Genomic DNA, 17,572 nt, shown 5'->3' with positions numbered 1-17,572 from the left:
AAACACCAGTGTGACTTTTGGTTATCCTAACTAGGGGAGGGACAGGTTCTGTAGTAGATGATGCTTTTGGGTCTGATTTCTTGATATGCACCCCAGGATAAGGTGTAAGGCATGTCACTGATGTGTTCATCCAATCACATCCTTTCTCTATGTCTCAGTTCCCATTATTTATAAACTTGCTTACCAGAGCCTACCTGCTTCCCAGTCACCTTCAAACAAAATGGCCTTCTATCAGTAAAGTATCTTGAGATGTTCTTTTTGAAGATCTTATGCTAAAAGAGCAAGCATGTATAGCTTTACTTTTTTTGTACCAAACAAATCTTATACTGAAGAAGAAAAAAAAAGCTTTTAGTGTTTATCTTGACTTATGTACTTCCTATCTCTTGTTTTTCCTTCTCACTCCATTTACCTCTTGTGCCATGTTGGTTTGGCATCGATTCTTTACTCCAATTTTCTCCTTTTTGCCTCTTTCTGTTCTTTGGGTGGGGCAATGAGGAGAGATATGTTGATCTTGGAGTTGTAGAGAAAATGTCTCAGCTTCAATTGGGGTGCTGTCCTTTTAGTGTCATACCAAAACTGGGCACAACACATTTTTGTAGTCCTTTCCAGAATAGACTGTTTCTCCTTATTACTGACAGGGAACTGAAAACATATCTAAATTTCCCTTGGCAACTCCCAGCTAGAGACTTTATGAATATCTATTTCATAAAGATAAATGATACCTTGTTAAGAGGGCATTTTTTTTTCACTAACCCATCCAGAGTGCTCAGTTCAAAAGTTACAAGGATGCCCATATCCACTGGGGATGGGAAGAAAAAGACAGAGAGGTAGGAAGATGTGCTAAGGGTTACACAGGAGGCAGCACAAGAAGAAAGATGCTGCTTGGCAAATATTCTTTTAACCCTTATATCACATTATAAAGTCTATACTGTAATTTCCAGTTTATTGGGGGAGCTCAGGCTTAGAGAGGTTCAGGAATTTACCCCAGAACACAGAGATGGTAATAATGAGAATGCCAAGAATCAAATGCAGTTCTGACTCCAGTGCTTGCTGTTTTCCTTTGATCTTTCCCTAAATTCAAAGTGATCTTGAGCAATTGCCTTTCTATTGACTTGGGAAGCCCTAACCCCCTCACTCCTCTTTTCAGATCTACAGCATACCCATCCTGCAGGACCCCACCCAGAACCTGCTTTTATCCTACAGTGTTTTCTAATCCCCCAAATGGAAGTGGTCTCCCCTTGAACCACTGAGAACATGGGAATCACCATTTGACATCATTGCCTCAGAGCAAATAGCATGAAGCAGGTGGGAGTCAGGAGCTTTGGGGTCAAATCCCTGCTCTGCCAATATCTAGTGTGTGATTTTCATTAAATCACTTAATTTTTTCTTGGCATATGCTACAATCTGACCCCTAAAGTCCCACCCAGGCCAAAATGTTAAGATTCTGAAGTTATAGTATATATATAATTTCTTATATGTTTTGAGTCCTGTAAGTCTTTTTATTCACTTAGTCATTAATTCATTTATTTACTGAGCATTGAATTTCAGCATTCATCCCAGAAAACACCAAGATCTTCTAGAGGCCTCATCTCCCCTTTTAGACAATAGAGTTATTGGTTTGGAATGAAGTCCTCGAGGGCAAGGACTTTTCATTTTCTTATAACCAAAGCAGATAAAACAGAAGGAAAAGTCACTTGGGCACCTGGGTGGCTCAGTTGGTTAAGCCACTGCCTTCGGCTCAGGTCATGATCCTGGAGTCCCTGGATCGAGTCCCGCATCGGGCTCCCTGCTCGGCGGGGAGTCTGCTTCTCCCTCTGATCCTCCCCCTCTCATGCTTTCTGTCTCTCATTCTCTCTCAGATAAATAAATAAAATCTTAAAAAAAAAAAAAAAAAGAAGGAAAAGTCACTTTGACAAGATGAGATCTCAGAAAAAAGAAGTTTGGGCAAATACCAATAAGCACTTTGTTAACATTTTCAGTGTCTGAGTTTTTTCAGCATCTCCTCAATCCTTGTGCACCTGTCCATACAAGCCTGTAGTTACCAACCTGCCAAAAAAGGGGGGAGGGGGGGATGGTTACCAATTAATTGAAGTCACCAGATTTCAAGTCTGGTTTCCCAGGACTATCATCTTCTATGCCACCTATAGTAACATTTGTCCCGTTTGGCTCCCGCAAGTCCTCAGACATTCATTTTAGCGGACGGCAGTTCTGCTTATCCCATCAGCAGACACCATTTTGCAAAGTAGATGTCATCTTCCATCCCCCAAAGCTTCAGCAAATTCCTTGGACCCCACTTTTATTTGTCAGGTGTTCATGCTAATTCCCAGATGCCCTTATAACAATAATAATAAAAGTAAAATTCTTACCTGGATTTTATTTATAAACACTTTGTGAGTTTGCTTACTACCTGAGTACTTACTAGTTAGCAGGAGCTATGAGTTACTTGCTCATCTTTCCACCAACTTAGTGCGGTAGCATTTGTTAGCTGTAGGTTAAAGTTGCAAACATCTTTTCATTCAACTCTCATATTCTGAAATCAGCTGCACCTTGGTATTTCCATTTTAATAATTTAAAGCATAGGCTTTCTTTTTTAAAATATTTTTTTAAGAGATAGAGAGAGCACGGGAGCAGGTGGGGGTAGGAGCAGAGAGGGAGAGAGAGAATCTTAAGCAGGCTCCACACCCAGCATGGAGCCCAATGTGGGGCTTGATCTCAGGACCCTGAGATCATGACCTGAGCCGAAAACAATAGTTGAACACGTAACCAACTGAGCCACCCAGGCTCCCCTAAAGCATAGGCTTTCTAAATTCAGAACTTGGGTTCAAGTCTCTCGAGCCCTGTCATTTACCAGTGTAAATTCTCTGTGGTTTCTGGAACTGAAAGAAACGGAGGGTCCCTCTGTGGTAGGATTGTTGTGAAGATACAATGAGATTGAAGATACCAAGCTTAACGTATTGAATGGAGCACTGGGTGTTATACACAATGAATCATGGAGCACTACATCAAAAGCTAATGATGTAATGTATGGTGATTAACATAATAAAATAAAATTTAAAAAATATATTAATTTTTTCTTTATAGATCTCACTTTTTAGTAAACACAATCTTCTCAAATAAAATTTGTTTGTACTTCATAAAAAAAAAAAGATACCAAGCTTTAAGCACTGTACCTCCACTTAGTAAACCACCAGAAAGCACTAAGAGTCATCATTCCATTGCCTCTGATAAAAAAAAGGTATTTTATGGGTACCCATCCCATTTGACTCTTACGACTATACCTGATTCGGTGAGGGAGAGGTTGGATATTAAATTTTTTTCAGTTTAAAAATATATTTTGTAATTCAAGAATGCATGGTGGGATGTATGGTGAGATCCAGCATAACATGAATACATTTCTTAAGTGAGAAATTGAAAACTGCCGTAGATATAGTCTAAGGTGTGTTTTTGTTTTTGTTTTTGAACCTTGCTTTGCTTGTACCACTTTACAAGACTCAGGCCTTTTTCCCCCCTTCTATCACACTTTCTTTAAAAAAAAACAAAACAAAACTTAACAGAACATTGACTCTTCAGTATATCTGAACTCTAATACAAATTATATCCTCTTGGAAATCATTTCATTTGTTTTTAATAAATAAGTAGCAAGAGGATTTGCATTATAGAAACAGATATTACTTCCCCCAAATCCTCAGTTAATTTCACCTTAATTATAATTCTAGGAAAGTTCCTCAAACATTGGTTATAGTCAGAAATTTTTTCCAGAGTTATAAAAATCATGGAAATTTGAAAAGAAGGAAAAAGCTGATTGTGTTCAACATCGCAAGGTTTATAATTTGACCTAGGAGACCCATGTCTGCCCACTATTTCACCATGCCAGCAAGCATGTGTCAGCTCTGAGTGTCTGGCACTGTTCTAGGACCAATGATTACATTCTTACCATGGACAGTACACCATTTTCAGAGGTGTTAGTATTGGTTTCGATCGCCAAGATGGTGAGTTGGATAGAAAGACTGTGTAGTTATTGAACAACTTTGGCAAGTACGTAAAATTGAACATAGGTAAAGGCCCTGGAAGGACTGAGGCCAATCCTCAAAGAAATTGGGCCTTGGGACTTTTAAGAAACTCTAATCCAAAGTTATTGAGAAAAAAAAAATGCCCTGATAGATTAGTGATGCCCACCACTGACATGGGAGATATTGACATATGCTGCGCAATTACCTTCTATGGGTTTCCTCCAAAGGACGCATCGGTAGACAAGGGACCACATTCAGGTGAAGCGTGGCAGATGCAGTGGATTTTTGGAAACTGTGGGAACAGCTATATTCCTCCAGCTGTGAGAGGTAGAGCAAATGAGCAAAAAAGGAAGGGGCATTGAGTGGAGAAACACAGGAGCCATTTCAGACCTTCTTTGGGCTCATTGGCTCCAAACCACCAAGTGACTGTTGGGATTTTGCAGAATCAGAGCAGTCTGGGCTGTTTTAATTGTCTGAAATTTGTGCTGTGGTGGTTGACAGGTTCTCCTTTAAAGATAATAAATGGCTCACAATTACTTTAGTTTAGAAAGTGCTCTTCTGCCCTGGGACACTGTAATAACCAGCCATGGAAAAGAAAAGGCCTGGGGATTTATGAGGTGTCCCAATTTACAACCATCTGGGAAAAATACAGCAGGACGTTGGTATAGCAGTGTGTTAACCAGAGTTAATCTATCATTGCTACTATTATAAGCCCTCTCTTTCCTTCTGCTTAAAACTATCACAGGGATTCATCCCTGGCCTTCACAAAGACCCACCAGACATCATTTTTCTTAACATGCAATTCAGAAATATAGTCTGATTGACCTTCGCTTTACTGGACTGAGTGGGAAATTTTCCAGGTATGAGGGATTTTAGAAGCCCCTAGTGATAAAAAGATAAATGAGGTATAGTGTCTTCTTTCTTCAGGCTCAAGGTCCTACTGGGAGACCAGTAGTGAATATATAATTTCAGTACACTCTGAGAAGTTCCCTTGTTGAAACAATAGGGTAGAAATACAATAGAAATATATTTGTATGTGCAAAAAAAGTCATGTGCTTAATAATCACGTTGTTTTCCCTGCCCCAAAATTATATTGTTAGCCCATACCTATAATAGGACTTACTAAAGTCCAATGTTATTATTTGTTTACACACCTACCTCCCACTAAGGGCAAGTTTTGCAAGGTGGGCACTGGGTCTGGTTCTTTGTATTCCCAGCACCTCGCCCAGTGATCAGCCCATATTAAGTGTCTAATAAATGTTAGCTGAGCAAGTACAGGACTGTATACTTCTAAAGTTTGTAATACCAGGAATTGACAACTTATTAGGTAAAATTTAGAAAATCAAAATATATTTACTCTTAAGATATTCTGTTGATGATACAGATGAATTTATTTGGAAATTAAAATGCATACCATGGTGTTTTAAACTTCCCAGCAGAGAATGGTCTACTCAAAATGTCACACTTAGTTGGATGAGTAGTGAAAAGGGGAGAGTATTTGGAGAAGGGTAAAAAGAACAGTCCTTTCCCATATATATCACAGAGTAGAGACCAATGGGCACTGCTAAATTTTAAGCCCCACTGAGTGGCCAACTCCCCTGCCCCGTCTGTCTGCTGAGGAGCATCCACCAACACTTCCATTTTGGTGGCACTGTCCTTCCGGAGTGACTCACTGGAGCAATGATTCTGATCTCCCTGGGGTTCAGCAGCCTTGCCTGATGGCTAAGCTAGTTTATGGGAGCCATACCTCGTTTTTCCCACCCTGAATCCCCTGTGGTCTTGCCTGAGCAGTCTGCTTATGAAAAGTTTATTAAGTCTCCCTTCCAGTGGGGCAGATTGTCCCATTTCATTTGTCACTATTTAACAGGTTATGCAAAACATGCCGGGAAATCTCAATGTGCAGAGCTTCTGGTTTCACCTCCATGTGAGACAGTAGACATTTCATTTATTTTGTAATGGCAATTTCAGAGTAGTTTGAGGCTAATTTATCAGTGCCCACTGATATTCTTAATCTCCGTCTTCCCTTAGTCTATTCAGTCACTCTACAAATATTTATGGAACTGATCCTGGACACACAGAGATGAATTAGGTAAAATCCCACCATCCACAGAGGTTGAGACACACCAGGGTAGATCAACACATGAGTAGACATTAATTACCATTCACTCCTTTCCTTCACACCTTACAACGAATGAACGAAGAAGGGACAGCGGGTCGATCCCAGATTTATTGGTAAACAGCCCATAATGTTTAAAGGGATATCTGTGGTTGCCATTTATCCATTAACAAGTACAACCGGGAATTGCTCATCATTTAGCAGTATGTATTTTGGCCTCATGATTATGTAACTTAAAAAAGGAAAATCCTTTGAGGCTCAGTTACTTCTCCAGAGAAATTCCTCCTCTGCTTTTGGGGACCTCCCAGGAGAGTCAATCCACCACCACTCTTAGTCATGGCAGCCACAGCTGCAAGAGAACAATACCTCAGTAGTGACTCTAGTTTGGGAGCCTTTCCCATTGGGAAGGTCATTCTTTGTAATTTTCAGAAGACTTGCAAAAGACTTCGCTTTCAACATCCATGTTTGACGAAGTATGGCTGACTTTGGTGAACAAGCATTAGAAAACCAACAGTAGCATAATTATTTAAAAAATCTTAGCTATAATTTAAAAAATTAAATAAATAATAAATAAGCTCTCATTAAAAAAAATCTTAGCCATTTCTCCTAACCCTATGGGAAAACAGTTTCTCAACTTTTGTAAGCAAACCAGCCCCTTTGGTTTCTGTCTCTTTCTCCACACATAGTCACATGTTTTGACTGACTTACTTGACATGTTGTTTATTCAAAGCTGTAGACTAAATGTCACCCACTAATGTGATTTGCTCAGACTTTGCTTGCCTGAGGCTGACTCCATCAGACACTGGTGAAAATAGCTCCCTCTTGTCAACCAGGGTCTTCAATTAGCTGACCAGCAAATCTGCCCTGATTACTGTATTAATTTGGCTCCCTGTCTGCAGTGGAGAAAGGAAGTTTGGTCACACCGCTGGCCTCTTCATTGCTCTCCCTTCAAGGGCAGGCTGCAAAGAGAAGGTCGTGATCCCAAACTTCACCTTTGTTTCTCCTCTTTTGAGGTGGCTTCCTGCGGCAGCTGAAGAAAGTGAGAAGTGTGTTGCTCCCCTATCCATTGTTCTTCAAGAGACCCCATGCTAATTGATTTTAAGATGAATTGCTAGTTGAAAGGTTTATTTTTTTTACTGGCCATAAAAATGCCTTAAGTCTTAAATTAAATGCCTTCTCATGAGGAACAGGACAGCTGTTAGTGCCTTGCGTCTCAGTCTTTGGAATGTGAAATCACCCAGTTAGCACCTGCATGGGACTACGGGGTCAGGCATTGTCTAACGAGTTATTTTGGGGACTAAAGCCAAGGCCCTCAAAGCTCTGTTTGGATTATGATCAGATTCTCAAGATGCTTGAAGCTGCATGAGCATCTTTCTATCTCCTGCCGTCCAATTCCTATTTTATTAGCAGCTAAAACCAGAGGAAGTTCCCAAGCAAGGGAACAGTGCTGAGCAGCCAGCTCCCTTTCTGATGGCTCCAGTGTCATCTGCTTTGCTCTCAGGGGACGTTTGAAAAATCATCTTTCAGGCGCCTGGGTGGCTCAGTTAGTTAAGCGACTGCCTTCGGCTCGGGTCATGATCCTGGAGTCCCGGGATCGAGTCCCGCATCGGGCTCCCTGCTCAGCGGGGGGTCTGCTTCTCCCTCCGACCCTCCCCCACTCATGTACACTCTCTCTCTCTCTCTCTCTCTCTCTCTCTCATTCTCGCTCTCTCAAAATAAATAAATAAATCTTTAAAAAAAGAAAAATCATCTTTCATACTCTCTAATACTAGTCCTCCGTCAGGTTCCCCAGGCCCATGTGGACACTGCCGGCTGCAGGTTGCCTACTCGGATTGGCACATAAGCTACTGCCCTGTGTCAGGGAACACGGACGCTAATTGCTGCCCAGGGAATTGTGGGCTCATTGGGAAGACGGGGCTGCCTTGCTAAAGGGGGTCCGTACATAGTGCTTGAGCCAGGCAGGCAGATGCCCACACCACAGTGGCTTTGGCTGCCTCCGTGGTAAGCAGAGTATCTGTCTCCTGAGTAAAGGTGGCTTCTCAAAGCATGCACAGAGCCAGCATGGTCCCCTGACCAGCTCTCTGACTGTCGCAGGTGGGAACACTCATCCTGCCCACACCGTAGCTCCTATCTGAAGACCAAGCCTTGGGGGAGCTACAGGCAATAACAAGTTGAGGGCTTGCTTCCTCATCTGTAGGTTGCATTGGGCAGTTTAATGAGGCAGAGGAGCCTGTCCCTTCTCTCTTTTCCTTGGAAGGGCAGCAGGCATCGCTCCTTCCTATCTTCTTATGCCTTCTCATTTAGACCAGTAGACCTCAAGCCCAGCTGCACATTAGCATCCCTGTGGGGCATTGTAACATGTGCCCCGTGTCCGGGACCCATTCTAGACCAAATGAATCAGAATCTCTGGGGGGTGAGGCCAGGCCAAGGGATGCTTTAAATTTTACTGTAGACTGAGGGTTGAGAATTACTGATTTTTTAAGCTATTCCTTTCTTTTAATCACTTGATGAGTCCATTGGTCATAAGTTGAATAGATATTTTCTTTTTTTTAAGATTTTATTTATTTATTTGACACACACACACACAGAGGACAAGCAGGGGGAGTGGTAGGCAGAGGGAGAAGCAGGTTCCTGCTGAGCAGGGAGCCCGATGTGGGGCTCGATCCCAGGACCCCGGGATCATGACCTGAGCTGAAGGCAGAGCCTTAACAGACTGAGCCACTCAGATGCCACTAAATAGATACTTTCTCAGTAACTACTACACAATTGGATTGTACAGACTCTGGATATGCGATAGTCAACAAAGGACACAGTTCATGGCGTTATGGTATAATCCTGTGATGGGAGAATGGGAGAAAACACCGACTTCGGTGGGAGGAAAGCAGGTCAGAGAAGGATTTTGTCGACTTGAAGAATGAGCCGGTATTAGGAGGATTTTAGTCACAGGTGGAAGGAAGAGCACAAATGAAGGCACAGGGGTGAAGTTCAAGGCACTGAAAGGATCTGAGTGTGGCTAGATCATGGGGTGTGAGGGGTGAAGCCAAGGAGGCGCTTTTCTGCATTTATTAATGAACAAAATGTTTCAAATTCTTCTGGTATAATTGAGGACACATGATGAAATCGAGAGGGGCTGGGGGTTGCACACCAGCTGGGCTGATCTTCTCTGATTTCAGAACAGTTTCTGTCCACTTCCATGAAGCCTGACCCCACAGGGCCCCTCACCACGGGACTGCACTGGTCAAACCCCAGCAGGAGATGTGGCGGGAGGAAAAGCAAGGACAGACCAAAATATCTTCAAGGTCCTGAAACCATTCAGGGGGGACAGTTGAGAACATTGCTTTTAAAAAAATAAAAACTTTAAAATATCAGAATCAGTTCTGTGCAGTGCAACTTAAATATAATCTTGAACTGCCCTACATGTGTTATAAACGTGTGTCATCAAGAGGTGGCTTGCATGCTGCAAGGAGGAATTTTTCCTTTGGATAAGCTGTCTTTAGGACTGGGATTCACAGGAAACCTCATACTGATGGGTATAATGTTTGGGCTTCTCCTAATCCTGACGGAAGATGATCACCTCCACTTTATAGATAAGGAAACAGGTTCAGAGAAGCTGAGTGAGTCACCTGGTTCAGCGGGTCATGGAACCAGACTTTGAAATGAGCACTGCCCAACTCTAAAGCCAGGTGTTTTTCCTCTAGACCAGGAGTTGCCAAATCACTGCCCACCGGCCAAATCTAGCTCACCACCTGTTTTTTTGTAATCAGGTTGTATTGGAACAGAGCCGCACTCATTCATTTACTTCCTGTCTGCGGCCATGTTCACGATGCCCAGGCATAGCTAAGTAGTTGGCAGCAGACATGATCTGGCCCTTAATAGAAATTTGCCAACCTCTGCTCTCTGCCCACACTGCCCCGGAATAAATACAGAAACTTAAATGCTGCTCCTTGGGTCCAGAAAGCATTTTTATTTTTTCTCTCCCCTCCATTTAATACACTTGACACCATTCAGCAAAAACTCTCATTTGCGTGGACTGACCTAGGCTGTCCTCTCCCCAGCTGTGGCAGAAGTACAAAGGAAAACCATTTTTAGTTTCCAGAAGGTGTCCTAATTTTAAAGACCTGCATCTAGGTCAATACTTGTCCCTGCCACATATGTCACCAGTTTTTACCTGAACTTCTAGTACTCTCTCTGGGCAAGGCCACTTCTCCCCACATCCTAACCTTGGAGAGTAGCCTTTCAAAGTGATCCCTGGCCTCTGGGAAGTTTTCCTGTCTGTAGATGAGCACCTAGACTCCTCTCCGGGCAGAATCCTTCCCATTTTTTGGTCCTTATGAGTCTTCAGTTGTTTTGTCTTGTGTAAGGAACATTCTTAGGAAGAAAAATGGTCCAGTGCTGAAGCCCAGCAATGAAAATTCTCCCACATGACTCATTTTTAAGCTGGACTGTATTGACATCTGTCTTCCGTGCAACAGCCTTTTCTCTTCGTTATGAAGATAAATCCATTTAATGGGTTGCTACTGATTGGGTAGATTGTACATTTTTGTAAGTGCTGACCCCCCAGCCCCCTTTAGCGGCAATGCCCAGTAGCGGCTTCTCCAGAAACCCTTCGCTCAACCGCAGACCGGCCTTTTCCAGCTCAGCCTGGGAAAGAAGTCCAAAATGATCTCTCAAACCCTAAGACAGCATCTCAGAGCCACAGACTTTGATTTTAGGCTTTGTAAAAGTGCACTTTGAAAACCATGTTAAACAGTCTTGTAATTCTGTTAAGGATGTATTTGTTTAATTCTACAGATGACAGGTGGGAGCCTAAGAATCTATGGCATTGAACTTATCAATCATTATTACAGTCTGGAAGGTACCGTGGTTAAGTACTAGGGACCACATTACAAATAAGAAACAGGACCTGCCCTCTAGGCATTTACAGTCTAGATGGGGAAAGGTACACCAATAACTGACTTAAGTGCTTTATTATGATATGACAAAAATTGCTGCAGATACTGTACTGAAGGCTGAAAAGTGGTGCTGGATGTTTGCTGAGACCAGTGCTTCTCACATTTTCGTGAGTGCTGGAATCACCTGGAGGGGCTGTTGAAACACTGATTGTAGGGTTTCTGATTCAATAGGTCTGGGGTGAGCCCGAGAAGTTGCATCTCTAGCAAGTTCCCAGGTGATACAGATGTAGTCTGGGAACACTGCTGAGGATATTTTTTATAGGAGAACCCTCTGACATAAGTCATTTCATTCTCAGAAGGTATGGGAACATTACATCACATTGGTTGTGTGTCTAGTGTGTTCCATTCAGTGTGTCAGTACTTTGCAAGTAATCCAGTTTGGATTTCACAGCAACTCTATGAACTCTGAGCTATTACTTCCACTTTATAGTGAGCAAACTAAGGCTTGGGAAGGGAAATTCATGTTTGCTAAATATCCACAGGGTACCATAAAGGATATGAGGCTTTCTCTAATGAGCAACACCTCGATGAAGTCTAAATGATTAGTCCTTCCAGTTTACAGAAGCTTAAACTGAGGCTCAGAGGGGTTGAATATCTTGAGGACGGTCACAGCCTGGCTTTACAGTTGTGTGTGGTGGGCCCTTTATAAAGGCTGAGAAGCCATCCTGCCACGAATAGCACCCACTTGCTGAAAGCTGCTAACGTGGACTCCAAAAGCATGATTTGTCTAATGCCTAAGTCATGCACTCCCTCCCTCCAGGCTTTGCTCTTGCTGATCCCTCTGCCTGAGCTCCCTTTCCCTCTTCACCCTCCCACCCGTCCTTCCAGTCCCAGGCAGGTTAGTCTCAGCCTTGCACACTTCCCTGACATCCCCCCTTACCCCAGTTGATCAGGGATCATGACTCCTTTGTAATGTCTTCCTTTCCCCAGGCCCCTCTCCAATTTTTGTATGTGTCCCAACATAGTTTACACTATTGAATTCCATCACACACACCCCAAATCCCCTGGTGACTTACCACTAATTACAGAAAAAAAAAATCCAAATTTAAATTGTTCATCTTGGCCAGCAAAACCACCCACTGTCTGGCCCAGCCTGACTTTCAGCCTAACTCGAAGCCCCACCTCGATTTTTTCCAATGGAATGAAACCACCATACATTCCTCCCCACCCAGGGCTGGGCTCTCCTCTCTCCAAGCCTTGGCTCATGCTGTTTCTTCCAAGAATGGCTCCTTCTCTGCCACTCATCGTGTCCACATCTGGTCTCTCCTCAAGCCCCAGCCAAAGTCCTGGTGCTGTGCAATCAGCCTGTCAGCATTTGAGAGGGGCTAAATATTTGGGGAATGACTGTCTCGCCCTTGCTCCACTGTGACATCACTTCATCCCTTGGAGGAGGCAAGTATGTAATGGCTTATCCACTTCCCCAGACCAGGACACAAGGCTTCAGATATCTCGCTTACGGTGACTTGCACATTGTAGGTGCTTGAAAAACAGTTGTTGAGAACAGATGAATAATGCCGGATGAAGATTGTGGGTGTGAAGGTGGGGGTCAAATTGGTGATTAGACTAGGGAGCACATGGAGGCTCAGGAGATCTTGGAATAAAACACAGGAGCATATCTCAATGAACAACAGGGAAACCAGGAGCCCAGTTAGACTACCAGCATACTTGATTCTTGTTAGGGGTCCCCAGAACTTACTCTTTTAACCCAATCTTCCGAGGAGCTGAAAGGTTTTCTCCATTTGAAGTACATGTGTGTTATAGGACTCCCACTTCTTCTTTTGTAACATGTGACATTATTACAGAGAACATGTGCTGGAAAAATTCCAGAAACACACCACAGGCACAGTTTGACCTTGACAAAATAATCAGTCAATACCAGTAGGTGAATGCGGATTCTGAAAGCGTGTTTGTCTGATGTCTATGACAAAGCGTATTCATATTTTGTAATTAAGAAGTTTTGTTTTTTTTTTAAGATTTTATTTATTTATTTGAGACAGAGAGAATGAGAGAGACAGAGAGCACATGAGAGGGGGGAGGGTCAGAGGGAGAAGCAGGCTCCCCACCGAGCAGGGAGCCTGATGCGGGACTCGATCCCGGGACTCCAGGATCATGACCTGAGCCGAAGGCAGTCGCTTAACCAACTGAGCCACCCAGGCGCCCTAATTAAGAAGTTTTAAGTCCATTGATTTGCTGATGCCTCCGCAACACCATCTGTGGGTTTTCCAAACAATGAGAAAAGGTTTGATATTTTCCAAAGAAGACAGAGTCAAGCATGGTGGTTGTGAGTATCTTGATTTAAATCATGCACGTAGAGCATTCAGAGACACTTAACACTATTAATTCTAGCCTTTTTGGAAGCTACTTTGCAAGGAAATAGAGAAATATTTTAATTTATATAACTATTTTGTCTTCGTAAAAAAAATCAATGACATCTTTCCCTGGGGTCATTTTCCTTGGCACACAGAGTTACCACAGAACTTCTCAGGGCCAGAGCAAAACTGTGAAGTAAATCAGGCAAAGCCAGTCTTTCCCTCCACCAACCTCATTCTGTGCTGTATCCTAACTACTTGCATCCCTTTCCCTAGGGCCAAGTGCCCCTTTGGCTTCTTCTTTCTTATCCTATCAACCTACTCTTAGGAAATGGTCTATATTCACTTTTAAACGGAAGCACAAGTGATTGTTGGGAATTTAAAAGATTGTCCCACTTATGGATTCTTACATCTAGCAAAAGATAAAATTCTTAAGCTAGAGGAATTGAAACTCTTAACAGTGGATTTTAAGCATAAGGTATAAGTAGGAGCTGAAGAATTTCCCATACCACCATAAGGGATTATCATGATTTCCACGCAAAGGTACAGCCATGAGCATATAAATGAAGATGATTTTTTAAAGGTTTTTCTTATTGAAGTAGCTTCATTGTTTCTATCCAGCTTCCTTCTCTTACTTTTCCCCAATCTGGGCAAACTCCACTCCATAAGCTGATACTCCTCTTTGACTTCATTGTATGTATTCGTTAAGATCTTAAGTTGCAAGTGACAGGAATTCCATTCAATTGGGGAGGTAAAGGTTCATGTAACAAAACCACCAAATGTCAGCATTGAATTGACATTATGGTTGAATATAATTTAACTATTATTAACTCTCTCTCTCTCTCTCTCTCTCTCTCACACGCACACACACACACACAAATCTTTCTTCTGTCTAAGTTGAATGGAATCAGTCTCAATATCTTCCACTCTTCCACATGTAAGAGACAGTGTTATAGTTGTCAATTTTAGGGGAAAAGAGCATGCTTCACCTCTGCTTCAAGTCAAGTCAGAAGTCTGGGAAAGGATACTGATTGGTCAGCTCAGGTCACATGCCCACCTACTAGTGTAATCATTGTGTCCAATCCTATGTGTTCTGGTGACTGTCATCTCTGTGACAGCTCCTTAAGAAACATTTGTTTAGTCATCATCTCATTTAGTCTTCCCTCCAATACAGTAGAATAGGTGTTATTACCCCTATTTTAAAGATAAAGAGGCTGAGACTGAAGATTGAGGACTTACCCAAGGCCACACATATCTAGTTGAATTCTATGACACCAAGTAGCCCCACATGATGGATATTGCATGCATTTGATGTTGAAAAGCCCTGGCATCTCAGTGTAAGACTAGTCCGTGAGCAATTGCTGAGTACCTACCATGTGTGATTTATTCGACGAACAACTGATTAGAAGCCATAAGGAGTATAGTGGGATCATATTCATAATGATAAAGGGTAAGCGGCATGCCAGGGCTTTTCAACATCAGATGCATGCAGTATCCATCATGTGGGGCTACTTGGTGTCATAGAATTCAACTAGATATATGTGGCCTTGGGTAAGTCCTCAATCTTCAGTCTCAGCCTCTTTATCTTTAAAATAGGGGTAATAACACCTATTCTACTATATTGGAGGGAAGATTAAATGAGATGATGACTAAACATGTGTCTGGCACAGAATTAGCATATAATTGAGGTGCATTTGCTATTTCCTTTCATTTTAACATTACTGAGTGACCCCAAGAATGGTGGTGTGATTGGCAGTGGAGTAGTGTTAAATCCCAGCTCATCCACCTACCAACCAGCGCTATGATTTTGAACTAGTTACTTAACATTTCAAAGCCTCAGTTTCTTCATATGTAAATAGAATGATGACCACAGCTAACTCCTAGATTTGAGTGGATTAAGAGAGGGAACATCCATAAAGCTTCCACCATAGTAGATACCTCATCAGTGATAACAATTGTTCTCCTCTGCAGTGGAGGATTAAAAAAAAAGAAGCAGGAAGATTACTACACGTCTCTTGGATGCCTCTATGTCTTTTCTGGTCTTTTCCTGCTTTATAAATTCTGATGAAGACGAATCCACATTAATAGAGGCAATGCTTAATTGCCTCCTTGTGGGCTGGACCCTGTCCTTAGGCAGCACATTACCATATTCTTTTTTTCTTGAGGCATCCAATGGCATATGTCTGTTCTATTAAATAGACCTTCTTTTTAGTGCCTGGCTCAAGAAGGCAACAGCACATACACAATTTCAGACCCCTTATGTGTATGAACACTCAGGCCTTCACTACACGGGGAAAGCATTCTCAGAGGGGCGAGTGTGGGTATCATTTCACGTTTGTTTGAACCAGTGCCAACCAGACATCCACAGTTAATTGTGTCTCAGCGATCTTCTTCTGGAAGAAATAGCAGTGAGTCAGCCTCCTAGCTGTTGCTTGGACTCCTTTCACTTTTGAAGTTTGCACTGTGCACAGTGTCGCTTCAGCAGTGGTCCCGTAATATGTTGAGCAAATGGAGCACTCCTCCCAGCCAGGCCTCCTGCCACCCAATTCCAACTTCGTCAATCCATCTCCTTCCTTGTGGTTCCAGCAGCACAAGAGAAAGTGGAAGATGTACATTATGGTAGTTTACTCTTTGGAAAAGTACCCTCAAGGTTTGGGCAGAGAGCGCAGGGGAAGGGAAGCAGGGGGGTAGGAAGCAGGGAGGCAGGGAGCCGTTCATTCTAGAAGATCTTTCCAAATGGGCAAGGACAACCCCCCCCAGGAAAGTTACGGTCTTCCTTTCATCTACAGGTAATGCAGGTGGTGAAGGAGCAGGTTATGAGAGCTCTTACAACCAAGCCTAGCTCCCTGGACCAGTTCAAGTGCAAACTGCAGAACCTGAGCTACACTGAGATCCTGAAAATCCGCCAGTCTGAGAGGATGAACCAGGAAGATTTCCAGTCTCGCCCGATTTTGTAAGTAACCCCTGAGCTCTGTCTCCTCGGAGGCTCTGACCCATCATTTCTGGTCTGAAGGCCGATCACACACAGTGCAGTGGGCCATGTTGTGAGCTGTTTGCGGAAGGCCAACAAAAGACACTCGGGAAGACCTCAGTTCGGTTCATGAAGTCTCAGCAGCTCCCCGAGGAAGGTGGTGCAGGGGCGGCCGAGGGGAAGGCAGGGACAGGCACTGTTGGCAGCAGGACCTAAGCCAGGAAGAGGCCTGGTTACTGATGAGTCCCCTGAAAATTTGTAGCTGAAAAGTGGGGGGACCTTTCCTAACACTTGGAACAAATATTTTTTCTCTGGGAAGCTATTTCTTGGTGGGTGCCTTTGAGTGGAAGATGCTCTGCCCAGCCAGAACAAAGCCCACTGGTAATTCAGGCAATATGAATGTTCAAGTGGTGAGTGGAAGGGAGATGGAGAGGAAGAGAGAGATTCACTTGCCCCTGCCCCATCCATCAGCTTTGCCTCACCCCAGAGCACCTTGCATCGCCCCCATGACTATCAGCCCATAGGCCCAAGTCCGAGAGCAGCAGGGCCCCTGTTTATAGGACCTTGCAGCAGGTGCACTTGCGACAGTTGTCATTTTGCGTACCTCCATCTTTAGGATGTTCTGAACTTCCAATGAAGACTGTTTGGTTTGCTCCGTCTTTTCTTAGAACTGGCCTATTTATCTTCCCTTGTCCTTTTCTAAGAGCTAGGTCAGTTCTGTTACCCTTATAATTTATAGGGAAGGAAACAGGAGAAGAGGTAGGGGTAAGGAAAGTGTGTGAAATGTGTTCTCATTCCCCCTCAGAAGACTAGCCACAGCTTCTTCTGAACTTTTGTTATGAAGCTGACTTACAACACAAGTGTCACTATGATATGAACCCCACCTCTCTCTGTTTCTGATTCGTTTTCTTTCTGCCCCTCTTTCTGTCCATTACTCTCATATCTTTGACATTTTTAGTGCTTGGCAATTTGCAAAGCAGCGCCTCCTGCTGTTTCATTTCCTCACATCCATGTGAATGAAGTAGGTAGGTCTTATTCCCACTCAAGGAGCAGGAATAGTCCAGAAAGAGGGGAGGAGCCGGGACTTGAGCTCCAGCCCACGGATCCCTCAGCTCATGCTTTGTCCACCCCAGCAGAGCTCCTTTGCGAAGTGCAAGACTAAGATGTGGTTTTCAAAAGTTCACAGGTCTGCAGCTCCCTCATGCATGCTTGCT

The 17,572-nt window shown here is 43.2% G+C and overlaps 1 protein-coding gene across 12 annotated transcripts in view; it reads left to right on the top strand.

Moving 5' to 3' along the window:
- Positions 1 to 17,572, top strand: part of ELMO1 (engulfment and cell motility 1) — a 540,114-nt gene that overhangs the window by 482,214 nt on the left and 40,328 nt on the right. For all 12 annotated transcript variants that reach the window (XM_035020922.1, XM_035020919.1, XM_035020915.1 and 9 more), the window contains one exon: positions 16,177 to 16,340. In XM_035020922.1, coding sequence (XP_034876813.1) covers positions 16,177 to 16,340 — 164 coding nt within the window. The remainder of the gene's footprint in view (positions 1 to 16,176; positions 16,341 to 17,572) is intronic.

The sequence above is a fragment of the Mirounga leonina genome, unplaced genomic scaffold, assembly GCF_011800145.1.
Source record: "Mirounga leonina isolate KUSES-001 unplaced genomic scaffold, KU_Mleo_1.0 Mir_174, whole genome shotgun sequence".
In the NCBI taxonomy this organism is placed as follows: Eukaryota; Metazoa; Chordata; class Mammalia; order Carnivora; family Phocidae; genus Mirounga; species Mirounga leonina.
Note: the sequence above shows the minus strand (reverse complement) of the source record. Positions and strands in the feature narration are given on the sequence as shown.